Below are 26,951 nucleotides of genomic sequence, written 5' to 3' on the forward strand. Positions count from 1 at the left end.
TGGTGACCCCAGTGTGTCAGAGTACAACCATGCTCCATAGGGTTTTCGGTGGCTGATTTTGGAACTTTCTTCCAAAGTATCTCTGGGTGAAGATGAACCTCCAACCTTTCAGTAAGCAACCGAGCGCATTAACCATTTGCACACCCAGCAAAAGTGATGGGATAGCATTCCAAGATGAGTTACGAAAGGATGGTGGGCTCCACCTTGGACATTCTTCTTGTTAATTGCTAGGGCGCCATCTGCCATGCTGTGGATTGCTTTATGAGGCCCTGGGGATAAGGAGGTCTCCAGCCACTGGTCATCCAGGAGCTGAATCCTGCCAGCAACATGCGGCATGAGCTTGGAAACAGATGCTCCTTCAGATGGGGGTCTCAGCTGATACTTTATTACAGTCTGTGAAACACCCTGAGGCAGAGGCACCAAAAAAGCTGCTCCTGGATCCCTGACCCATATAAGTGGTGAGAAAATAAATATTTATTTATTGTTTTAAGACATTAAGTTGGTGTTAATTTTTTAAACACAGTAGGTAACGAACACATGAGCCTATAATGTGTGTTCACTACATCCTAAACATTGTGCCACATTGTCTGGGCATCATAGGATCCAAGTACTACTTTACCAGCTGCTGACTGGTCAACTCCCACTCATGATGATCACATGACATGTCTGTGTGCCAGAGAAGAAATGTGCTCTACAGGGTTTTCAGTGGTTGACTTGTTTGGAAGTAGATTACCAGATTTTTCTTCTGACACACCTCAGGGTAGACTTGAACCTGCCATCCCATCAATCTTTCCATCAGCAGCCGTGCACAGCTCTGGGAGCGAAGTAGTTACAAACTGGGCTGTGAACTGCAAGGTCAGCAGTTCGAAATTACCAGCTGCTCTGTGGGAGAAAGATGAGGCTTTCTGCTTCTGTAACGATTTACAGCCTCGGAAACCCTGTACAGGGAGGGTCACTATGAGTCGGAACCAATTCCACGGCACATAACAACAACAACACAGATAGGTGAACTAAAGCACAGACGTGGTAATTAATTCCCCCAGGGTCGCCCAGTGAGTGGTAAGAGTATGCCTAAGGCCTATGCCCCACCTACCATGCCGCACTACCTCCTCCTAGACAGCTCTTGTGCATATTAAACCCAATGAAGTCTTTATAATGAAAAACAAAACAAAAACCAACCCACCTGAGCTCAATCAAGTTAGTAAAGGATTTCTATAACAACTGAAATCTACCCAACCTGAAGCCTCCCTTTCCCCAATTTGCAAAGTCTCAGTTGAGGCCATCAATATTTTCCTGATGTTTTATTTCGAAAATGTTTCCCCACTAAGGGCAGAAAAGCTATTCTGATTATCACCATGGTATGTATAAACAGAGTCCTGGTGTGGCACTGTAGGATCAACACTGGACTGCTAACGGCAAGGTCGGCAGTTTAAACCCAGCAGCTGCTCCTGGGAAACCCTATCCAGGGTCGCTGTGTCAGACCCGACTTGCTGGCAGGCCACCACAGTGGGCTATGTTGTTGTTGTTAAGTGCCATCAAGTCGGTTCCAACCCATAGCGACCCTGTACAAGGTTTCCAAGGGTGTAAATCTTTACGGGAGTAGAAAGCCTCATCTTTCTCCCACGGAGCGGCTGGTAGTTTCGAACTGCTGACCTTAAGGTTCACAGCCCAATTCATAACCACTATGCTACCAGAGCTCCTTACACTGCAGAGTCACTGTCTCATTCATCAGCAGCTCCATGTCTTGACAGATTAATATTTATCAAGGGGAACAAAAAAGACAACACCTCTCTCACAACTGAATTGTATTTCAAACGACTGACACATCTCTACAGTTCCTGAAATAATTCCTAACAATTGTGCTTGGAATATGTACACCAACGGGGCTAGGCCAACCTACTCCATCACACACACCACTATGGGTCTAGCCCACACACCCATACACACATCACATGGGTCTACCTGTCACACACAATACTGTGGGTTTACCCACAAACACACACAACACTGTGGGTCTATGTCTTTCTCTCTCACACACACACATACACACACAAAATGGATGTACACACAACTACCTTTACAGAAATGATGCGGTCACAGAGTCTGGCAATGGAGCCCTTAGTGATACAAGTGAAAAAGAGGGAATTGTATCATCTGATACATCTTTAAAAAAGAAAAGAAACAAAGAGACCAGAATACAGCCTGATACAGAAACACTGGGATTTGCAGCCTCTGCTTTAGCTATTCTGTTCTAGCACAAAATCTATCTTTTTGTTCCCTTTATGTAACTGTCTTGGGGACTGAAAAGTCTGTGGTGGGAGGCAATAGCATTTAAGACTCCTGCTACTGAAGAAATCATGTTTTGAGCAAATCTGGTGGTGACTGATTAAGCTGAAAAGGGAACCAAACGCTCGTTACAGGGTGGATGATGAGGAGAGATTAACAAAAGTCGTGGAAGGTAAAAAAAAAACAAAAAAAAATTACTTAGGAGTCAGAAATTCTAAAATTGGGGAAACAGCAGGTAACTTCTAAAATAAAGCTTTTGCGTATATAACACAAAGATTTTTTTTCTCATAAAACACTACGAACTCGGGTGCCAGGGAGGGCAATATACAAGAAGGGGGAGAGTTGCAGAAGACTAATGAAGACAGGTGAAGACACAGGGTGGTATGCATGGGCTTAAGGGGATAGAGGTAAATAGTGATAAATTATACAACCTTGGAACAAAAGTGCTTTGTGTGTGTAGATACATGGATTGAGACACAGGCTGAATGGGGTAGGGGAGTTAGAGTGGAATACATGCATCCTATTGCTGTTAAGTGCCCTGGAGTTGCTTCCAACTCATAGTGACCCTGTGTAGGGTTTCCGAGGAGTGGCTGGTGAGCTTGAACTGCCAACCCTGAGATTCAAACTTACCTTGTGAATCAGCACATTAACCCACAGGGCTATACCAGGACTATATATATGCATGTTGTCGGTGTGTGCTGTGGAGTCAGTTCTGACACATAGCGACCCCATACAGGGTTTCCGAGGCTGTAAATCTTCACTGGAGCAGAAAGCCTCATCTTTCTCCCACGGAACAGCTGGTAGTTTCAAACTTCTGACCGTGAGATTAGTAGCACTACTGACCGTGAGATTAGCAGCCCAATTTGTAACCACTATGCTAATATATATATCCCACATATATAAGAATTTGAAAGATGATATTTGCATATGAGTATTTATCTTTCCTGCAAACACAACTATCAATGTGGTAGACATACAGCAGGCAAAATGATGAGAACTTCATCAAACTGAAATTGAATATCTGTAAAAAGACAGAAAAGCTTCAGGAGGACAAGTGCATGTCTGGCATTTATGAGGAGATTGAGTGGCATGAGCGGATGCAATAGGTACAAGGGAGGAGGCAGACAGTCAAGTTAAACACTCTGTCTTGCCCCAAAGGTATAGGCTGTCCTGTAGATGGCCTTATAATCCTGCGTTCACAGTATAACACCAAACAACACAGGAGGAGAAGGGAGCTCACAGATCTCATTTTAGACTGAGGAAATCACCGCACAGAAAGGTTCAGTTAACAGACTGAAAGGAGGTGCGGGTTTCCAGTTCACAATCTTCTCACACCTGCTGCTCTGGTCAGGCGTAACCCCTTCTAGCTGGGACTCTTGGCTACCAATTCGAGTCATCTGAGAGTTGTCCCATCTTCTGATACCTAGATCCCAGCCCCTGAGATTTTTGTTTTAGAAGTTGCATGGGGTGGGGGGCAGGAGGGAAGGTGTTTGAAAGCCCACCACCACCACATAGTCTAATGTACCGCTAAGGTTGGAACCACTTATATAAAGACTTTAAGTTAAACTCCTTTTATGTCTATCAGAATATTTTATGTTATTAAAAGAAATTCACGGAAGTATCATAAATCTTAAGTGGGCATTTAAACAGAAAAAAGAAAAGTGAGTTTATTCATTAAGAACAAGTACATTTTTCTATGATTAGCATTTTTTGACAGCCTTCAGGCAAAGTTCCATCAATTAAATATACATTCATGTTTAAGACAACAGAAAAAAAAAAAGTATTTATTTCCATTACTGTATGGAACTATATTTACTGCTTGGAAAGGAACAGAAGATTATTTGAGAACTCTTAAATGCCTGGTTAGCTTAATGACGACTGAACAAACCCTTATTCTAGGGAACCAGCTAACCATTGCCAACAATCCGAAGCACAAGTAATTACAGGTTCAAAGCAAAGCCTTGCTTTCCTAAGTAAAAAGAAGAAAAAAAGGTTCAAAAAAAGAGTAGTGTTGGAATATGCTAAGCAAATATTTGTACAAACAGAAGGTAATCTTATTGCAATGAAAGTTCTCATTCATTTGTAATGATATAATTCTCCCTAATGATATTACTATAAAGTAATGCTGACCTGGATTTATTTGTTAGATAAACATTTAATTAACATATTCATTATGAATTATTTACCATATCAATGATGGTGATCCAGCTAACAAAGCAAAGCTTACCTGTGGGACCACAACTATTCTGGCTCCAAATGCCTTCAAATATAAATTCCCAAACGAATAAGCGTTTCTGCCCTATTTATTTCTTTCCTTTAAGATGAAGGTTACAGGATGATAGGACCATTATGTGAAGTTCATATAGTCCTTTTCCTTCCCCCAGGTGACCAGCCACCCCTACGTTAGAAAGAGAGGATGATGGTACCAGGGCTTGTGTCTGAACTGCAGTTAATGGCTAGCTTATGCAGGTGCTGAGCCTGGTGGTGCTATGGGTTAGGCATCAGGCTGCTAGCTGCAAGGTTCGGCGGTTCCTCAGGAGAACGATGAGGCTGGCCCCATAAAGATTATAACTCAGAAACCCTAAAAAGGGTCACGATGAGTTGCAATCCACCAACCTTAAAGCAGACTCCCATTTTCATGACATCACCCAAAAATGAACACTTTAGACTTTAGAAAGAATAATTTTTAAAACAAGTTTGTTAGATTGAAACCACAGAAGTCTTGTCTTCCCACCCAGAGGGTTTTAGCTAAATGAGAAATGATTTATTGGAAGGGTTCCCATGACTTATGGAGTAGTCCCAGGGGTTACATACAGTTAATGCACTTGGCTGCTAACCAAAAAGTTGGAGGTTTGAGTCCACCCCAAAGCACCTTGGAAGAAATGCCTGGCCAACTTCTGAAATATCAGCTACTGAAAGCGCAAGGGAGCATATAGTCCCACTCTGATACAAATGTGGTGATTTTAGCTCTCTGATTGTCTTATTGCACAGAACTTTTTACCTCCAGAGATTTGGATTCCCTTGGCAGACATGGTTTTTGTATCTCTCCCTACTGTTTTACATTTTATGGGGCATTACAACTGGACAACTAACACACAGATGACCCCACCCCTCCCCTTCCTATCTGAAATACCTGATCTTCTCAATGGAGAGAAGGGGAGGCTCTATTCTCCATCTCTTGCAACACCGCCCTAGTCCAATTGTCTTTCACACTACGCTGGACAACTCCAACCACCTCCTCATTGGTCTCCTAGCTTCTTCCCCACCCAGTTTTGCAATGAGAATACAACCCAAATCCTTCCAATGGATGACCTCCATGGCACTCCAGGTAATTTAGCTCCTCACTGCCCATCCAAGCTCAGCCATCATCACGCCCCATCTCTCACTTGCCACTCCATCTATGCAGTCCCTTCTGTAAGCACCAATTCATCCCTGCCTGGGGACTATTCCGTGTGCTAGTCCCTCTGACTCAACAACATGAGGCCAGTGGTAGAATTCTAGCCTTGCATATGGGAGACCTGGGGTTCATTCCTGGCCAATGTCCTGCTGTGGCACTGTAAGATTAGCATTGGGCTGCTATCCGCAGGGTCAGCAGTTCAAACCCACCAGCCATTTCTTGGACACCCTATATATAGGGCCACTATGAGTTGGAACCAACTCGATGACACTTAACAACAAAACACCACCCGTCTATCAGTGGAAGCTTTTGTGTTTTTATGATGCTGAACAGGTTTCAGCAGAGCTTCCACACTAAGATGGACTGGGAAGCCTGGCCATCTACTTCTGAAAATCAGCCAGCAAAAACCCCAAGGAGCACAAAGGTCCAGTTCACAACTGATCATAGGGATGGTGCACAATCAGACAATGTTTGGTTCCATTGTGCATGGAGACAACATGAATCGAGCAGCAACTGCCTCGACAAGTATTTAAATATCTCAACAAAGAGCTTCTTCTTGCCAGTATAATCCAAGCTGTTCGTAGAGGCCTTCCCAGCTACTCTACTTTAGCTACCCTAGCTAAAGTAGCTCCACACCAATTCTTCTCAGTGTGTCCCCAGAACCATTCACTGCCCCTTCCACCCTTCTCTGGGCCCTAGAAGGTTGTACCCACCTACAGAGTGTACTGCTGAGGCTCCCTGCCTCCTGGCTGCCAGCTGGGCTCTGCCAATGAGACCAAGGGCTGGGAAGGTTGCTCCAGCATGCCTTGACAGCCCTGTTGATTCTCTCCATCCTGCCACAATTAGCCAGCTTCTCATTCAAACCTCTAGAACCATCTGAGTGTCACTCTTAGGACCTGGCTGACACAGCCCTGTCCTTGACCTTGTAACTCTGTATCTCATCACCCTGTTCCATTTTCTTCACTGCATTTATCACAGTCTGCAATTATCCTGTTCATTTTAAAAATAATTTTTTGTAATTTTATCATTTTTATTGTCTATTTCTGGTAGCACAGTGGTTACGAATCGGGATGTGAACCGCAAGGTTAGCAGTTTAAAACTACCAGCTGTTCTGCGTGAGAAAGATGAGGCATTTTGTTCCCGTAAAGATATACAGCCTCGGAAACCCTGTACAGGGTCGCTATGAGTCGGTTCCGACTCCACGGCACATAACCACCACCATTTCTTTTTTAACCACTAAAATGTAAGCTCTATGATAGCAGGAAGCTTGTTTACCATCATATCCCCTGGGCCAAAGGCAGTGCCTGAAACACAGTTGTTGCTAGGTACCATTAAGTCCTGGTGTGATGCTGTACAATAAGCAATGGACCACAAGGTTGGTTTGAACTGCAAGGTTGGCCATTCAAACTCACCAGTGGCTCTTCAAAAACCCTATACAGGATAGTTATGAGTTGGAACGGACTCAATGGCACCTAACAACAACAGCAGCATTCAGTCAGCCCCAATGTATGGCCACCCCATGAACAACTAAAGGGAATGTTGCCTAGTCCTACACCATCCCTATGATTGGTTGCAGATTAGTGCTGCTGTGATCCAGTGAGTTCTCACTGGCTGAGTTTTATGAGCACATCACCAGGCCTTTCTTCTTAGTCTATCTGAATTGGGAAGTTCTACTGAAACCATTTCAGCATCACAGTAACATGTAAGTCTCCAACGACAGAGGGTGTAGCTGCACATGAGGGGCATTGGCTGGGAATCGAACTCAGATCTCCCTTATGGAAGAAGAGAATTCTATCATTGTACTGCCCACTGTACTCTGGAACACGGAAAGCATAAGTCTACAATGAAAGACTAAATGCTAACCCACAGTCTCTGCTCAAATTTTCACCTTCTCAGTATGGCCTTCCCTGATAGATATATCTATCTATAGTATGTCAAACAGCAGTCCCTGGTCACACTTCCACTCCCTCCTCCTCCTTCTAAGTCTTACTTTTATCTGACATACTTGATCTTGCTTTGTATATTGTCGGTGTTTCCCAATAAGAATATCTGAAAGCAGGAATGGTATTTTATTCATTGTTGTGCCCTAAGAGCCTAGAACAGTATCCAGAGCTCAGAATAAAACCTCAGTGAACATTTGTTAAAAATGAATTACTGGCAAAGTGGGCACATTTTCATATAAAGCCATTTTAGGAGTGTCCCCAGCATTTACTTAAACAGGGAAAAATTAAGCTTTGTGCATTGCTACATACACCCAAGCAAACAAGTGGATGATCACAGGACCTGATTTTGGTCAATCAGAAAGATGGCCTAAGATCCCAATGAGAGAGACTTGACATGCTGGCTAGGCCTTAGTCTAGGATGAGAAGAAAAGGCTTCAGAATAAGATGAATAAGACCCAGTGCCCCTGCCATTTGTTGTTATAGAATGCATACAGAAAAGCTTACCTAAGCACACAGCTATTGTAATTCCCTTTTGCAACTAAATGGTATGTAAATCATGACTAAATGGGGCTTAAGCACACGGTTTTCTATTTCTTCTGGCAGCCACCTTCGACTCTAGTTCATTGACAGTATCTATAGATCCAGAGCCAAGCACTGAAAGCAATGCTTTCCTAATGGGGCATCTCCCAAAGACAGGTTTCATTCTGTACCGCCTCCACTGTCCAAATTCTATTCTGCACAATAGTTGCAAATTTGAAATAAATTCCTCCTCCTCACCAACATCACTGATTACTCATACCAGCCCCCTCACCCTCCAAAGTGTCTAGTATGTATGGTCTGGGGGGGGGGGAGGGGGGCTTCATCTCCCCCATACTGAATATTCTCCATGGTGGCATGTCACTCCTTCAGGGGTCAAGATTCGTGACTAAATATCTTCAAGGCCTAAAAAATGGGTCCCGTTCCCCTCCACACCATCCGCCCCAAACTGGCCAAGCAGAGAATAATGAGCAACCACGGATCCTCACCCAAACATTGGTTTTTCTTCCAACAGTGCAGACTGAGAATGCAGAGACGTCCTATTTACGAGCAGCGAGTCACATCGCGGCGAGTCATACCGCCACTCAACGTCTGTTTCCTTATCCCTATGAATGAGGTGACCACCTCTTCTAAGAGTAAATAAATGCAAGGTGCTGGGTAAAACCGCCGGGTCAACACTCCAGTGGCCACCGTGGTGCTAATTCACTCTCGATTCCCCTCGCCCAGTAAAAATAGTAAACACCCCGAGGAAGGGGCGTCTCTGGTACCAAGCGCCGGGAGGAGAGCGCCCCCCGAAGGGCAACGTGCGGCCGGAAGGTGCTTGGGGCCACACACCCTAGGACCCACCCCGTCGCGGCCAAGCGCAGGGGACCGCAGGGGGTGGTGGTGGTGAGGGGGGCCCCCCCGCAGTGTTAACGTGTCCCCAGGGGCCGCCCCCAACCGGTACCCCGGGCCACCAGGACCTCGGGGGCAACAAGTGGCCGCCCCCCGCCCGTCCTCACCCGGTACAGGCCGTCTGCGAACACGCGAGGGTCCAGGTGGCAAGCGATGGTGGCGCTGGGCAGGTCCTGCAGGTCCACCTCCTCCATCTCGCAGTCGATGAAGCTCCAGTCGCCGCCGTCCTCTTCAGCCTCGGCCGCCCCCGGGAACGGCGCAAAGGGCCGCAGCGTCACCCCGGGCCGCACTCGCGCCCCGGCCGCCTCGGCCGTAGCCCCGAGTCGGGGCCCCGCTACACCGCCCTCCATCCCAGCGCCCGCGCGCCCCAAGCGCCCCACCAGGTCTTCACGCTCGCGCTTCGGCACCGCGGCCGCGGACTCCGGCTTAACCCCCTCGGGCTCGCGCCGCAACGGGCAGCTATCACTAAGGCTTCGGGAGACTCGGCCTCCCAACGCCCGCCAACCGTTCCAAGCGGGAGGGGCAGAAACCTCGCGCGCCTCCCTGCTCGCTCAGCTCCGAGGGCGGAGCTCCCATGGATTGAGTAGCGGGCCCTTTAAGGCCGGCACACGCTGTGTTAGTGTAGTCCGCAATTCCAGGAGGGAAGGCCAATAAAAGCACGGAATTCTCCTCACGTGATCTTTAAACCTGAAGTCTTAAGATCAGCCATGTTGGTTAGGGGCAAAGGTCTCTGGTGCCGATTCTTTGAACAGCTGGTGCCTGCAGAAAGGTGCCAGGCAGGGTTTTGAGCGTCTGATGATAGTTGGGGAGACAGAGCTTCTCTGGTTTCTGGGCAGTGACGATTTAAGAGACAGGAGACAACTTTGAGAGATTTAAGTGACATCTACTCGTGGTTATTGCTCTAGCTGCAGCCAATAGATGCTTACCATATGAGGGGGCTTCAGAGTTCGTGGACAAATTCCATTAGTGTTTAATACCGTTTTCCCACAAACCGTTTGAAGTTCACTGATAAACCAAAACCACACTCACTGCCATCAGTCAATTCTGACTAATACCAACCCTGTAGTACATAATAGAACTGTCCCATAGGGTTTTCAAGACTGTAAGTCTTCACTAAGCAAATTGCCACATCTTTCTTTAGAGAAGCACTCTCTAGTGGATTGGAACTGCTTGCTTTTCAGTTACCAGCCAGCTTAGCCACTGCCACTAGGACATTTTAGCCTTATCAGATATATTTGCAAATTCAAGGATTGAGCTAGACAGAGCATGATAATATCTTACTTTTCTGTTTTAGTTTATTAGTCCTTGTATCATTGTTCAAGATTTGCATAATTAGAAATAACTTTTAAATCACCACTACATACATTCGGTTAGCAGTAACACGTTTGGCTGCTAACTGTTCAGCAGTTTGAGTTCACCAGGTGCTTCTCGGGAGAAAGATGAGGCATTCTAGATTTATAGCCTCAGAAATCCTACACATCGACCAGACAGCACACCACCACCATGAACTATGTATGCCCAAGGAACTCTGGTGGTGCAGGTTGAAACACTCTTGTCTGATAGCAAGGCCTGGGTTTGAACCCACCATTAAATGTACTGTGGGTGAAAGATGTGGCAATCTGTTTCCATAAAGATTTACAGCCTGCCCTACAGGGTCACTGTGAGTCACAATTTTCCTCTATGGAAATTGGTTTGGGTTTTCACTATGTATGTGCAATGGAGACTGGTGACCCATTGTGTAAGCACTGGACTGCTAACAGACCAGTTGACAGCTCCAACAAAGATTACAGTTTAGAAAACTCTATGGGGCAGTTGTAGGCTTTCACACGGCGTACTATGAGTCCTAATTGTCTTAATAGCACCTGATAGTAACAACTAAGAAGCTCTGGTAGCGTAGTGGTTACAAGTCAGACTGCTAATCTCATGGTCAGCAGTTCGAGACTACCAGCGGTTCCTTGGAGAAAGATGAGGCTTTCTGTTCCCGTAAAGATTGACAGCCTCAGAAATCCTATACAGGGTCGCTATGAGTCAGAACGGGGCTCCATGGAACATCACCACCACTAATAGTAACAATGATTTACAATTGTTGTTGTTAGGTGCCATCAAGTCAGTAGTGACCCCAGATACAACAGACCAAAACACCACCTGGTACTGCTCCATCCTCACAATTGTTGCCACACTTGACCCCCATTGTTGCTGCCACTGTGCCTATCCACCTTGTTAGGGGTCTTCCTCTCATTCACTCTTCCTCCATTTTTACCAAGCATGCCAATTACTAATGAATGCCACAGAGATTTAAGTGACTGAAATGTACTTCCTCTCTAGGGCTCTAGGATAAGCACTGGACTGCAGCTGTTTCTCCTCATTTTGACTTGTGCCCCATCAGCAAACAAATGTTCAGAAAGCTTTACTCCATTCACATCAACATAGTCAACTCTACTTTGAGGAGGCAATTCTTCCCCAGCCATATTTTGAATGCCTTCTAACCTGAGAGGCTCATCTTTCAGCACTATGTCTCTAACTATATCTGTATCCTGGCACTCTTCATCATGTTTCAATATTCAATATTCTGGTGCTATTGGACAGTGTTTCACTGCTATCCAGAAGGTTTTCAGTGGCTAAACATTTGGAAGTAGCCCATCTCTCCTTCTTCTGAGTCTAGCGTAGTCTGGAAGCTCAGCTGAAACCTGTCCACTATCGGTGACCTTGCTGGTGTTTAAAATACCAGAGGCATGGCTTCCAGAATCGCAGCAACGTGCAAGCCACCACAGTGCAACAAACTGAGTGATGGATTATGTACAATCAGAGACAGCATTAGATAAGACATTGGTTCATGCCTTGGGTAGGGAGTTCACCAAGGGAAACCACAACCAAACCGATAGCCATCAAGTCTATTTCCATTCAGAGAAACCCTATAGGATGCAGTAGAACTGTTCCCATTGGGATTCAGAGATTGTCATCTTTACCAGAGCAGACAGCCTCATCTTTCTTTGAGGAGTGGTTGGGTTTGAACAGAGGACCTCATCATTAGTATACCAGTGCTTGACCCACTGCCCCACCAAGTTTCCGAAAAAGAAACCAGAGGACCTCAAGTGTGTCTGTACTTCAGTCTTCCTACCAAACAGAGTCTCTTCACTGTGACGTGCAGTTGTTGTTGTTAAGTGCCGTCGAGTCAGTTCCTACCCATAGCGACCCTGAACAGGGTTTCTGAGGCTGTAAATCTTTATGGGAGCAGAAAGCCTCATCTTTCTCCCATGGAATCACTGGTATGGTACAGGAAAAACTTGGGTCTGAATTCCAGCTTTGCTATCAATGGTGTGACCTTGGACAAGTAGCCTGTGTCAGTTTCCTCACCTGAAAAAATAACATAGCATGCAATAAACATTCAGGAAATGCTAAAGCAATGATAGCTCTGTTTATGTGCTAGGTTTTTTTGGAGGACAGGAAATTGGAATTGTTGTAATGTTTCAATTTACAGTCACGGTTTCTGAGACTATAAATATTTGCAGGAGTAGAAAGCCTCCCCTTTCTCCCAAAAAGTGGCTGGTGGGCTCGAACTACCAACCTTATGGTTTGCAGTCCAGTGTTTATCCTCTAAAACCACTGCATTCTCCAAACATTATAATTGTATTTTCTCCTAACGTAGCCTTACCGTTGAGTCCAGAAGTGTAATTGATTATAATACAAGGTATATTCCAGTAACAGTTGGCATTTATCCTGAACCTACCAGGTGCTATTAAGACCATCTTAGAACTCTTAGTGACTTCAGGGAGTCTAAATCAAAGGGGAAAAGTAATGCACACGCAGAGATAAAATAGAATGTGATACAGGATGTGAAGAAATTGAAACCCACATTCATTGCTGGTGAGAATGTAGAATGGTCCAGCTGCTGTGGAAAATAGTTTGGCCGTTCCTCAAAAAGCTAGACATTGAATTATCATATAACCCAGCATTCTCAAGTCTTAGGAATTGAAAGCATACATCCACGCAAAACATGTACGTGAATATTTATAGCCGCATTACTCATAACAGCTAGAAAAGTGGAAACAACTGAAATGTCCATCAGCTGATGAGTGGATAAACAAAATGTATATTCATACAATGGAATATTATTCAGCCACTAAAAGGACTGCATTACTAATTCATGCTTTTAACATGTAACCACCTTCAGGAACTATTGCTACATGAAAGAAGCCAGTCACAAAAGACAACACATTGTATAATTCCATCTATATGAAATGTCCCAAACAGACAAACCACAGAGACAGAAAGTAGATTCATGGTCATCAAGGACTGGGGAAAGGAGGAAACGGAGAGTGATTGTTAAAGATATGAGGGTCCCTTTCAGGGTGATGGAAATGTTCCAATATTGGATTGTGGTGATGCCCAGCTTTGTATACTTTCTCAAAGGTGAATTTCATGGTATATAAACTATATCTCAATAAAGTGGTATGAAAAAAAAATGATGTAGACCACAAGGGGTTAAATGAAGTGCTGTGGGCTGGATGACACTGCAGGTTTGAAAACTCTCCGTAAGCTCAGCCAGACATTCTGAAAAGGATAACACAGGGATGAGGCACCAGTTTTGGAAAAACAAAGCCTAGCCAGACTGTTGCTGGGTGGGTCCCTGTCATCTTCATCCCGAGGACAATTCGCTCTTACATGGCTGGCTTACTGTAAGCCTCTCATAGCACGCCAGTGGGCCTGATGGACAAAGGGTGCTAAGGGAAGCACCAGCAAACAGAAACCTGAAATGCATGAGGAGCAAATCTTCACAGCTGACTATCCACAAGGGGTCAATAGAAGAAGGAGCCGTTGCCACTTCAGGCCAAGTGGGAAAGGCACAGTTCCCTCTAATTGGTTGTGAGATGCAGTTAGTCATGGCTAAGATACAGATAAAACCCCAAATTCCCTCAGTGCCTTTGGACTCCCTCCTTTACCTCTTCCCACCCCCTCCCCAGGCAGCATAACAAAGAGGGTGACATGTCTTTGCAACTCTAATAATAACACTGCTTTCATTTGTGTTGTTGTTATGTGCTGTGGAGTCGGTTCTGACTCATAGTGACCCTGTTCAGGGCTTCCAAGGCTGTAAATCTTTATGGGAGCAGAAAGCCTCATCTATTTCCCACAGAATTTTCGAACTGCTGTCCCTGGGTTCACAGCCCAATTCCTAAGCACTATGCTACCAGAGCTCCTCTCATTTGTGTAGCAAGCGAAATAGTTAAATAGTTCTCATTAACTTAAATCGCTGGTTTGGTGCTAAATGATAAGGTCTGGGCTGCTAACTGCAAGGTCCGTGGTTCAGACTACCAGTCCCTCCTGGGAAACCCTATGTAGGAGTCGCTGTGAGTCAGAACCTACTCCAGGGCACACAACAACAACAACAACAACAACAAAAAACAATAAATCACTAATGAGAAGAGGAGAGAATGGGGGTGGGAGCAGGGAAAGGAGAAGAGAGGGAAAGAAGGAGACAAAGGTAGGACGATTAAGAGTAGAAGATAAGGGGTTTGCAGTTCAAAAAGGAGCCCAAGTAGTACAGTGGGTTAAGCATGGGGCTGCTAACCTCAGTATCAGTGGTTCAAATCCACCAGCTGCTCATTGTGAGAAAGATGAGGCGATCTGCTTCCATAGAAATTTGCAGTCCTGGAAATCCTCATGAGCAGTTCTACTCATCTCTGAGATACTGAGGGAAAACACTGGGCATGAGAGATCTCTCAAAAGAACAGAACTGAGTGGTAAAAGCTCTCAACAAATACAATTACTATCATGTCTCCCACGTCTGGCTGCTCCATTCCTTGCCTGATTGTCAGTGACATATTTAGTAATAAAACGCCAGATTTTTCTTTCCACTTAGAAAATGTTATAGTAACTGACATCTTAACCATGCCTTAGAAGTTAAAGGAAGGCAGACAGATGGTTGTGCCTTATCTGTTCACTGACAATAATGAATGAATACCAACCATCAGCGCCCGGAAAAAAAAAGCAAACCAAAAACATCAGAAACATTAGCTGTCAACAGCACAGGCAGAAACTTAGCAATACGTGTTCCGTAAGTATGGTGGTGGTAGCTGTGTGCTGTGGAGTCGGTTCTGACTCATAGCGACCCTGTACAGCGTTTCCGAGGCTGTAAATCTTTACGGGAGCAGAATGCCTCATCTTTCTCTTGCTGAACAGCCGGTAGTGTCGAACAGCTGACCTTGAAGTTCGCAGTCTGATTTGTAATCACTCCACTACCAGAGCTCCTTTCCCTGAGTATAGTTCCAGGCATTTCTAAGGGTGAAATCAAATTAACTTGGGAGTAAGCTTTTAAGAGTTTGCTGCACCATAAAACATGTACACGTTCCTCAAGCTTTTGTGGTTGTTGTTGTAAAGTGCCATTGAGTCGTTTCCAACCCATAGAGACCCTGTACAGGGTTTCCAATGAGTGGCTGGTAAGCTTGAACTGCCGACCTTGTGGTTCAAACCGTCATTGAGTCCAGTGTATTAACCCACAGCAGCACACTAGGAATAATTAGTGGTCCCTCTTTTCCAGCTGTAGCAATGGAACTTGAGATCTAGCCCTGTTTCCTGCTTCTCCACCTGTCTTTCCTTCTCATTGGATAGTAGGAATATATTAGGTCTAAATCTTCTGATACCCAGAAGTGGAAAGAACCAAAGTAAATAAAGGAGCGTTCTCAGTGATCCTACTGAAATCAAAGTGTGGTGGTATATGTTTTCACTGACTTCTCCTACCACCTCCAATTCATTTTCCTCTTCTGAATACTCCCTTCTTTGTCAGCCTTTATAAGTACTGAATATAAAGGGAGAAGAGACACACAGAAAGCCATGTTTGGTTATTTTCATTCTTAACACTTGCCTCTTACATCTCTCATAGCCCAGTTATGAGAACCTTGCCTGTGTGAAGATAAACTAGCCTATTCATTCGCCAGGTGGGAAATTCAGTGTAGGGCACTTTCAGCTGCTTCCTATTTTGTTCTGAACTTGAACGGGGCTGTTTAGCTGTAGCCAATATGAACTAACTGAATGCTTATTACAAGAACCAAAGGCATCGCTGCACATTCTGGAAAATTATAGACATTTAAAAAAAACTTATTTAAGGTAGAAAGGAAATAGCTGACATGCTGAGTGTTTCCTTTTTCAAAGCATGAGCCCTTCCAAAGACTGCTTAAATGAATAAACCACTCCAGTAACTCAACTTTCTATTTTGTTGCTTCCTGTAAAATGAATAAAAATATCGTGCTATTTTGTTGTTGTTTTGGTTTGTTTTACTTTTGTAATTCCTGTTACTTTTGACAGTCTTTTTCTGATGCTTATTAATTCAGAAAGCCAGAGTTACATAAATTGGTTTGAGGGGAGTTCATGGAAATTGGTTACTTTGCCTTTGCAAGTTTGGGAAGACAATCCACTGACTTTTGCAATACTTAAAGTTCTCTTTCAAGTGTGTTGACATTTGTGTGGCTTTTATATTAGATAGGATTCTTCCAGTTGTAAGTAACCAAACCTCTGGAGTCAGATTAAAGAAGAAAGAGTTTAAATTGAAGATGTAGGGTGTTTCAAAGAAGTCAAAGGCAGGAATGTAGTCAGGCCTTGAAAAGTTCTTAGAAGCAGGACCTGTTCACTTTCTTAGGAGTCAGGCAGTCTTTTGGGACCTCTTTCTTTTTTTTTTCAATTTGTGGTAAATACATATATAACAAAATTTGTCATTGTGACCATTGTTAGTGTATAATTCAGTGGCACTAATTACATTCACAATGTTGTGCAACCATGACCACCCAACCAAATCCAAACCTATTGTCCTTAAGTCATTCTGACTCATGGCAACTCCATGGGTTTCACAGCAGAACTGTACTCCATTGGTTTTTAATCTTATAGAAGTAGATCACCAGGCATTTCTCCCACGATACTGCTAGATAAATTCAAACCATGAACTTTTCAGTTAGTACCTATCCACTACCATTGAGACTGTATGAGGTTTAAAACCCTTTATAAGGTTTCCAAGGCTGTAAATCTTTAACAGGAGTGGAAAGTCTCATCTTTGTCCCATGGAGCAACTGGTGGTTTTGAACCACTGACCTTGTGGTTAACACTCAAGTGCTTATCCTACAGTGCCACCAGCACTACTTCAGTTAGTATTGTTGTTAGGTGCCATCAAGTTGGTACCAACTCATAGCACAACAGAATGTAACACTGCCCAGTCCTGGACCAACCTCACAGTTGTTGCCACTCTTGAGCCCATTGATGCAGCCACTTTGCTAGTCCATCTCGCTGGGGGTCTTCTTTTCTTCTCTGAACCTCCACCCTTAGCCAAGTATAAATCATTTGCACCACTCAGGGACCATCATCACTATTTCCAAAATTTCTTTATCACTTTTTGGGTTATCTTCCACCATCCCTGTCCCTCATTTGCATCTACCCCATTCCTGCCTCTTTACAGAATGTTAACGTCCTTCTCAAGTGGAATGTGTCTACCTCATAGCTCTAAGCATATGGGTTGCAAGTTCAGCTCCTTTGTGGAAGAGAGTCTGAATCTTAACCACTTATTTAAGGCCAAAATTCTACAAGTGTAATACTGATTGGCCTGGCATGGGTCCAATTAGCTACAGCTAAAAGGCCATGTGGGTGGGGGGCATTAAGAACAGTTGGATGAGGAACAGGGGGCAGGTGGACATACAGATATATGTCCTCTTCTGAAAGCACAATGTGAAGTGTTCAGACCTGGCTGCCAAACAGACTTGAGTTTAAACTCTAGCTCTCCTCTTATCAACTGTGGGAATTTAGGAAACTTCCATTTCTCTGGGGCGGAAATTCCTAATCTGCCAAATCAAGACAACAATGGCCACTTTGCTGGGTGGTCATGAAGCTTACATGAAACAGTGTACATAGAACCCCTAATAGGACAGGCGCTCAGCATATGGGAATGCCTTTCCTGATTTTCTTCCTCAGTTCTCCAGTGTCCCTATCTAAAATGTGCAGTAACCCTTTGTCAGTGGTGGTGGTTATATGCCATGGAGTCGGTTCTGATTCATAGCGACCCTGTATGGGTTTTCAGAGGCTTTAAATCTTTACGGGAGAAGAAAGCCTTATCTTTCTCCCACGGAACAGCCAGTAGTTAGACCTTGAGGTTAGCAGCCTGACTCGTAACCATTACGCTACAAGGTATTTTGGCCTGCCCGGCTGCTCTTCCCTGATTCTCCTGTTAGATGGACCATGAATTAGTAACTCTTTCAATGGGGAAATCCATTGGGCCATGTGAGGGCAATCAAATTCCACTTCTCTAATACCAAATGTACACTCCTGGTGTGGCACTGTAAGATCAGCACTGGACTGCGAACCACAAGGTCAGCAGTTCAAACCCACCAACTGCTCCTTGGAAGTCCTATTCAGAGTTGCTATAAGCTGGAACCAACTCATTGGCACTTGACAACAACATCAATACCAAATGTAAGGATCAATTGCAAATCAAGTGCTCATGCAGTACTTCTTCCTCTGACCCTAAATACTTGTAGCGAGGACATACTGCACAAGTTAAAGGCTACTAAAGGAACTCTGGTAGCATAGTGGTTATGAATCGGGCTGTGGACCTCAAGGTCAGCAGTTCAAAACTACCAGCTGTTCCATGGGAGAAAGATGAGGCTTTCTGCTCCCGTAAAGATTTACAGCCTCGGAAACCCTGTACAGGGTCGCTATGAGTCAGAACCGACTCCATGGCACATAATAACAACAACAACATCTTCCTGATACCAAGCCTGCCAAGACCGTAGACTCTGGCCGGAGCTTGTGGATCCCAACACCCCTTCACTACTGACCGACTGGCTCCTACTACTCCCTTGGGTTCAATAGTTTGCTAGAATGACTCACAGAATGAAAAAAAAGTGCAATGTTTATGATGATAGTTTTATTACAGTAAAAAGACTACAAATGAAGAGAGACTTGGAGTGAGTTCTAGAATAGTTCCCAATGCAGAGCTTCCATGTTCCCAAAAGGAATATGATACTTGCCCACCTGCATGGGCAACCAGCGAGACCCTAGAGCTTCTTTGAAATAATGTAGGTGGAGCCATCTACTTCCAATATAGTCTTTATCAGAGCATCATTACATAGCACATTAGACTGAATTGTTCCCCCTCCCTGAGGTTGGCCAGTCCTCACTCATCATTAGCATAATGAGGTGTTGTCTGGAGACCTCACAGAGACACTTTAATCACTAGGAAATTTTCAAAATTTTAGAAGTTATCACTTAGGAACCAAAGACAAAGACCAAATTCTTTGGGTATAGTTAAATTCTTAGTGTTTCTTTGGATAACTAGTCCTTTTCCACTTACAATCTCTGTGATCCTCAAGGGCTGCTTCCTACTACTTCCTGATGACCTAGACCTTACTCATTAGCATATTTCAGCTCACAGCATTTGGAACAGCATGTGAACAAGTGGGGCCAATCAGATCCAGCTCCGGGACTTTGGTTGGTATCATCCACAAGGAGGACCTCTCTTCAGTTCCTCTGACTCACAAAGCTGAGGGATTGAGAGCTTAGACTGTCAGTCACCAATTTTGCTACCACCTGGGACAGAACCTGGCTGAGAATCAAGTAACACTGAAAAAGCAGAGCAGAAGGGTGAGGGAGAGATTCTCAAGGATAGCAGCAACAACATTGTATTACTATATCAAATGCAATGATGGTGAACTCTCATTGTTCAGAATGCTTTCCTTTGTTTTGAGCTAAAATCATCACCCCTGTAAGGATATCAGAGTATTATTGTGCAATCTCCTAAAGAGCCCCAGAAGACATATCTGGTATGAGTTCCAATTCTGTCTCTGTGGCCTAGGAAGCCACAGTCTCCATTTTCTTTGCTTGAAAAGATGACGGAAATAGCTTCCTTTCAGAGGCATTGCAGGGGCTAGACATAATGTACAAGCAGTACCTTGCACAAAGGAAGGACTCAGAATGGGAGAATTCTAATTCTACTCTTGGTTCAACGTCTCCCTGGTGGAGCCTTTCTTCTCATCTATGCAACAGCCTTCTAGCAGTGTGAAGACAGGTAAATATATCTCCCTCTCTTAGTTCCCTAGTGGAATATACCAGATGTGGATCTTTTTAAGGAGCAGAAATACATTGTTTCATCATTTTTGGAGGCCAGAAGTCCAATTTAGAACATTGGCTCTGAGGAGGGAACTTCCTTGTCAATCTTTAACTTGTAGATGGTTCCTCATGTGATCTCTTCCCCCTGTGTGTATGTGTCTATGTAGATTCTATTCTTTATACCAGACATCATTTATAAAAGATAAGATTTAGGACCCACTCTACTCCAGCTCTGGTGTGGCACCATAGGATAAGCACTGGACCACAAGTTTGGTTTGAACTATAAGGTTTGATCCAACAGCTACTTGGAAATCCTATACAAGGTCACTATAAGTAGGACCTGACTTGATGACAGTTAACAACAACTACTACTCCAGTATGAACTCACTGAAACTGTTTCAATGTGTGGTGCTGTTGGATAAGCACTGGACTGCTAAATACAAGTTCAGTGGTTCAAATTCACCAGCTGCTCCTCCAGCCTCTCCTTGGAAATCCTATACAGGGTTGCTACGAGTCGGAACTGACTCGACAGCACTTAACAACAATAAGACTTCAACCTAACTTTTTGGGGGGATACAATTTAATTCACAACACCAACAGTCATAAGGGAAATAAACATTAATAGAAATGTTTATTGCATTTTTATCTTTACCTTCTTCTCTAGAAAGGAATGTCTATGAAGACAAGTTTTTTGTCTCAGTCATGGTTATGATAACCTAGAATGACCTGAGTATTGAGGAGGGGGTCTCAATATGTATTTAGTGAACAAATTAAGAAAAAAATAATTTTATGTATCAACAATAAAAAGTATTCTATTTTCTCAAAAACATTGTTAGTCTCTGTTGCTTATTAGCATTTGAATTGTGGTATTGGCTAAGACTATTGAAAATACCAAAGACTACTAGAAGAATGACCAGGTGTGTCTTAGAGGGAGTACAGCCAGATACTCCTTAAAAGTGAACTCGGTGAGACCTCATCTGCTGGCTTTAGACAAGTTACCAAGAGAGACCAGTCTCTGGAGAAGGACATCATGCATGGTAGATGGTCCCTGAATGAGAGGGAGGCCCTCAATGAAATGGACTGATACAGTATCTGCAGCAAAATGAGGCTGATGTTTGTCCTATTGTACATAATGTCGCCATGAGCTGAAGCTGACTCAACAGCACCTAACAACAATAAAGTACTTTAGTGAAGGCACTATGATCAAACATGCTTGAGGCCTTTAGAAAATCAGGGTGAATCACTCTGTGGACATTGTGTACCATGCTTATAATTCATTATGCTCAGATTTTAATCCCATCCACTAAATATTCAAAGAGTTTTTGAAAAAAAAAACTTTTTTTTTTTTGAAATTTGGTTAATAAATTTCATATTCTTTGATATCAATGAATTGTTCTTACAAATTAACTGGAAGTTGTTTGTTTTGATACTTTCAAGAAATGGGTTAAAATGCCCACAAAACCCCTTGGAAGATTTTTTAACAGGCTACAAAATTGTGCTTCCAAATTTTAAACTGTGAAATAAGAGAGCTTTTATAGATGTCACACATTGTTTCTGGCAATAAAATCACTTAACGACAGAAAGTTTTCCAAATTTCTGTTTCCAAAATGTTCTTACCTTAGCACACATTTCTGACAAAAAAGTAATGATCTTCTCATTCATTGCTGAATGTCACCTTGACCATGAAGGGACAGGTTGCTAGCTGCCATCACGTTGCCATTGACTCATGGCAATCCATACACAATAGTATCAGACCATTGTGATCCATAAGGGTTTCATTGGTTAATTTTCTGAAGTAGATCTCCAGGCCTTTCTTCCTAGTCTTTTTTAATGTGGAGGCTCCACTGAAACCTGTTCAGCATCATAAACCAAACCTACTGCCGCCAAGTTGATTTCAACTCAAAGCGACTCTACACAGGGTTTCCAAGACTGATCGTCTTTAGGCGCACCCACCTTCATCTTTTTCCTGTGGAGCAGCTGGTGGATTTGAACTTCTGATTTTATAGTTATCAGCCCAATGCTTAAGCCACAGAACCACCAGGCATCATAGCAACTAACCAGGAGTGATAACTGTTCATAAACTGCATGAACTGGGAATAGTACGGGGGTCTCCACTAAACTATCACAAACAGACAGGTTTCTGCGTCTTGTTTTTGTTGTTTTCGATTACCACCTAGAGTTTTACCTCACAATTTGACTGGTGGAAGCCTGCTCTGTCCTTGTTGCTCACTTCATTAAACACACCTTCGTAACATTTTTTTTTTAAACAGACATTTCTGTAAGGCATTTGTTGGTTTTAATGAGGATGTTTGTTGTGAGGTGCTGTGCAGTAGACTCTGACTTGAGGCAGCTCTAGGTATAACAGAATTAAATGTTGCCTGATTCTGCACCATCCTCACAATCCTTGGTGTGTTCAAACCTGTTGTTGAAACTATTGTGTCAATTCATTTTATGGAGGGTTTCCCTGACTTTCGCTGACTCTCTGCTGAAAATAATGTCATTTTCTGGTGGTAGATCTTTCCTGATGATGTGTCCATAGTAAGCAAGTCTCATCACCTTCACATCTAAGAGCATTCTGGCTGTTTTTCCACCAAGACTGATTTTTTTTTTTTTCCCTCAAATTCTTCTCCAGTTTTCCTTTTGCATTGTCCAGTGTTCACATGCAAATGCAACGATTGTGAAGATGATTCCTTGGCTCAAGTGCATCTTGTCATCAAAGTAACATCTTTGTTTTTTAACACTTAATTTAAAGAGGTCTTTTGCAGCATGTTTCCCCAGGGAGGCAATATGCCATTTAATGTTTTGACTTCTGCTTCCATGTATGTTGATCATTGATGAAAATACAACGAAATCCTTGACAGCTTCAATTTCTCTGATATTAATCATGATAGTGTTTATTTGGTTTATTGGGCTAGCTATAAGGATTAACTTGGTTAAAAACTAGGTAATCTAATCTACAAATCTTCTTAATGGGAATTTGGGAATTGCCAAATCCCACTGATAATAAGTTGCTTCTGACTCATTATAGAATGACTAGAACTGTCCCATTTGAGTTTCCGAGGCTGCAAATCATTATAGAAACAGACAGCCCGTCATGAATTGTGTACCCTAAAATATGTGTCAGAGCCCTAATGTGGTGCTGCAGGATAATGCACTGGACCGAAAAATAGGTTTCAGCCATAAGGTTGGTGATTTGAACTCACCAACCACTCCACAGAAACCCTCAGAGTCGCTATGGGTCAGAACCAACTTGACGGCACGCAACAACAACAACAAAATATGGCTCAGCTTGACTGGACCATAATTCTCAGTGGATTAGCTGTTATGTGATGATCCCTCCATGATGGGATCTGATGTGATCAGCCAATAGGATTAATGAGAGAACACACCACCCTTAATCCTAGCACAACCCTCATGCAATGTAAGGAAGATTTCCAAGGGTGTGGCATGCAATAATTTTTATTTTACAGGAGATGAAGTGAGCAGAGAAGCCAAGAATGAAGTGTCAGAAGTGGAGTACAACCTTTGGCCCTGGGTCCCTGTGAAGCTCCTAGATCCAGGGGGAGATGGATGCCAAGATGCATGGAGAACTCCTAGGAATGTTGAACCTACAGATTATTATGGGGGAATGGACAAGGTAACACGGGAGACAGATGCCCCACATCCCTTTCTAATTCATCATTGGAGCCAGACACAGGCTAATTTTCCCAAAACACCTCAAACTCAAGAGGCCAAAATGAAAGTCATCATTCGCCCCTCAAACTTGTTCTCTCACCTCTCTTCTGTTTTGATTTGTGGCCAGAAATTTTATCAGACACCAAGGAAACAGCTCAGGGTCTTTGTGGACCACCCCCTCCAACCCCCACACTCTCTTATTAACCTGCCTGTTCACGCCACACGACCAGTCTCTAAATCTTAAAAGTCTGGCTTCTTAGAGTTTCCTTTAATGAAAGCTAGGGCCACATCAGCCAACCAAAGTATCGTTTCATATAGGTTGTTGTTGTTAGGTGCCATCCGGTTGGTTCTGACCCATAGCAACCCTATGCACAACAGAATGAAATACCACCCAGTCTTGCACCATCCTCATATTTGCTGTTACCTTAGAGCCCATAGTTTTTTCCACTGTGTCAATCCATCTTGTTGGGGCCTTACTCTTTTTCACTGATCCTCCATTTTACCAAGGATGATGTCCTTCTCCAGGGACTGGTCCCTCCTTCATCAAGGTATGGGCCTCTAAACATCCATTCAGACAGTGTTTGACCATATATATATTGTTGTTGTTGTTAAGTGCCATTGAGTCGATCCCAACCCATAGCGACCCTGTGTAGGGTTTCCGAAGAGCAGCTGGTGAGCTTGAACCGCCAACCTTGCAGTTCAAACAGCTTTTCAGTCTGGTGCATTAACCCACAGTGCCTCACTAGGACTCTCTATCTATCTATCTATCTATCTATCTATCATCTATCTATCTATCTATCTATCTATCTATCTATCTATCTATCTATGTGTGCATAAATATATATGTGTGTGTGTATATTCTATATAAATGTGTGTGTTTATATATATATATGTGTGTGTGTGTGTGTGTTTGACTATATATATGTGTATTTGACTATGTATATGTTTGACTATATATGTATGTTTGACTCTATATATGTACATATATGTTTGATATGTTTGACTACATATATGTTTGACTACATATATACATATGTTTGACTATATATACACGTTTGACTATATATATGTGTGACCATATACACACACATATGTTTGACTATATATATGTTTCACTGTGTATACACATACGTTTGACCATATATATATATATGTTTGACTGTATATACACACATGTTTGGATATATATATATATATTTTTTTTTTTTTGAGAGAGAGTCCTGGTGTGGTGCTGTCGTCCCATAAGTTTTTTTATAAATATGTATAAAGGGAAAACAGCTCTCCTTCTATTTATTTTTTTCCGTAACTCTCATAAGGTTTTATTATGATGCTCACACAGTGTTCAAGTCACAAAACATACCATGGACATTAAATGACATGTACCTGAACTTTGAAGCAATTCTGTGAGTCCTCAGACAACAGTGGAGCTCTCAGACCATCTGACTAAATTCAGGGATAAAATTTAAATGATTAGCTGTTGGACTGTACATATTTCAGAGAATCTTCCATGGGTATAGGGTTTGCAAGTAAGATGTCCACCTTCTCTTCAGCCTTAGGACTAATGCAATGTTTCTCTAGCAGACACCTAAAATATAGACTCTGTTTTGGAACTGGGTAGTGGGTAAAGGCTGGAAGAATTATAAGGTGTCTAAGAGTAAAACAACAACTAAAGTAAAAACATAGTTTACCTTGAAGAGACTGTTGGGAGAATCATGGATGTCAAGGGCAATTCTGGTGAGGGCTCATAAATTGTATTCTATCCCCCCCAAATATGGGTTAACTTGGCTAGGCCATGATTCTCAGTGGGTTGGAAGTTGTGTGATGATCCCTATGATGTGATCTGATGTGACAAACCAGTAAGAGAACTAAGGGTGGGATGCATCACCCTACATCCCTTCATAGCTCTGCTCCAATGTGAGGGGAGTTTCCCTGAGGTATGGCCTGCTACATCTTTACTTGTAAGAGATAAAAGGAGATAGAAGTGAGTGATTACAGGGACTTATTACCTCCAAGAGAGAAGAGGTGGGAGTGGAATGTGTCCTTTGGACCTGGGGTCTCTGCACTGTGAAGCTCCTGTATGCAAGGAAAAATGGACAGCAAGATGCATGAAGATCTCCACGAAATGTTGGGTCTACAGATGCTGAAAGGAGACAGGACCTTTCTCCATACCTGGTGATCTGAATCTGGATTTGTAGCCTTGTAAACAGTGAGAGAATAAATGTATGTTTGGTAAAGCCATCCACTTGAGGTATTTCTGTTATAGCAGCACTAGAGAACTAAGACACTCAGAAGGAAGTGAGGAGACCTGTAGAGAAAATCGCTTTCATCTTAGAGAGTACATATAGTGCCAGCAACAGAATTTTGTTAGAAAAGTGGACATTAAATGTGCTTCTGGTGTGGCTTTATAAGAAATGATGACCATGTGATTGGACAATGGAGGAAGGGCCATACTTTCTATGCAGTGGCAAAGAACTTAACTGAACTATGTTCAAATGTTTGAGAGAAAGCTGATGAGATTCCTATGAAAGATCTTAAAGGTGCCATGAGGTCTCTCCTCGCTGCTTCTAGTAAAATGTGAAAGGGAAGAGATGGATTAAAAATTAAACTGTCCAAAATGAAAAACAGTACTTAAAAGATTTGGAAATTTCTGTTGCACAAATTAAGAACATGAGTTCTAGAATGTTCAACAAGGATATGGCTACATGATCTTTTGTTAAATAAATTAAAGACTTGTGGATCTAACCAACCACCACAGCATAAAACTCAACAGCTTATACTGAGGGAGAAAGAGAAAAAAACAAAAGGAAAACAATGTTGTTTACCTCTTGGAATTCTATAGGCAGGATATAGGTCAAAGGAACTACACCTGTTGTCCTCCAAGACAAGAACAGGACCATCCTTGGAGCAGCTTGGAGATCAGCAGAAAGGTTGGAAGGAACATGGAAGTTGGGGCTTCTTGTTTCAAAGGGTGGGGCCAAGGTTTCCTGGCTATCCAAGGACAAAGCCTGAACCTTCTAGTTTAAAAAAAAAAATCATATTTTAATCAACTTGGTTCGGGAGTGTTGGACTTCCATTAAGGTGTGCCAGGAAGATGGGGCCACCATCCATAACTGAAGGGGTGGGGCTGTCATGCCCAAGGG

The 26,951-nt window shown here is 43.1% G+C and overlaps 1 protein-coding gene across 1 annotated transcript in view; it reads right to left on the reverse strand.

The window, feature by feature from the left end:
* RCAN1 (regulator of calcineurin 1) overlaps positions 1-9,407 on the reverse strand; it is a 137,122-nt gene extending 127,715 nt beyond the window's left edge. Inside the window, exon 1 of the mRNA XM_006862555.1 lies at positions 9,165-9,407. Within this exon, the coding sequence (XP_006862617.1) occupies positions 9,165-9,407 (243 nt within the window). The remainder of the gene's footprint in view (positions 1-9,164) is intronic.
* Positions 9,408-26,951: the final 17,544 nt, after the last annotated feature.

This window comes from Chrysochloris asiatica, unplaced genomic scaffold, assembly GCF_000296735.1.
Source record: "Chrysochloris asiatica unplaced genomic scaffold, ChrAsi1.0 scaffold00049, whole genome shotgun sequence".
In the NCBI taxonomy this organism is placed as follows: domain Eukaryota; kingdom Metazoa; phylum Chordata; class Mammalia; order Afrosoricida; family Chrysochloridae; genus Chrysochloris; species Chrysochloris asiatica.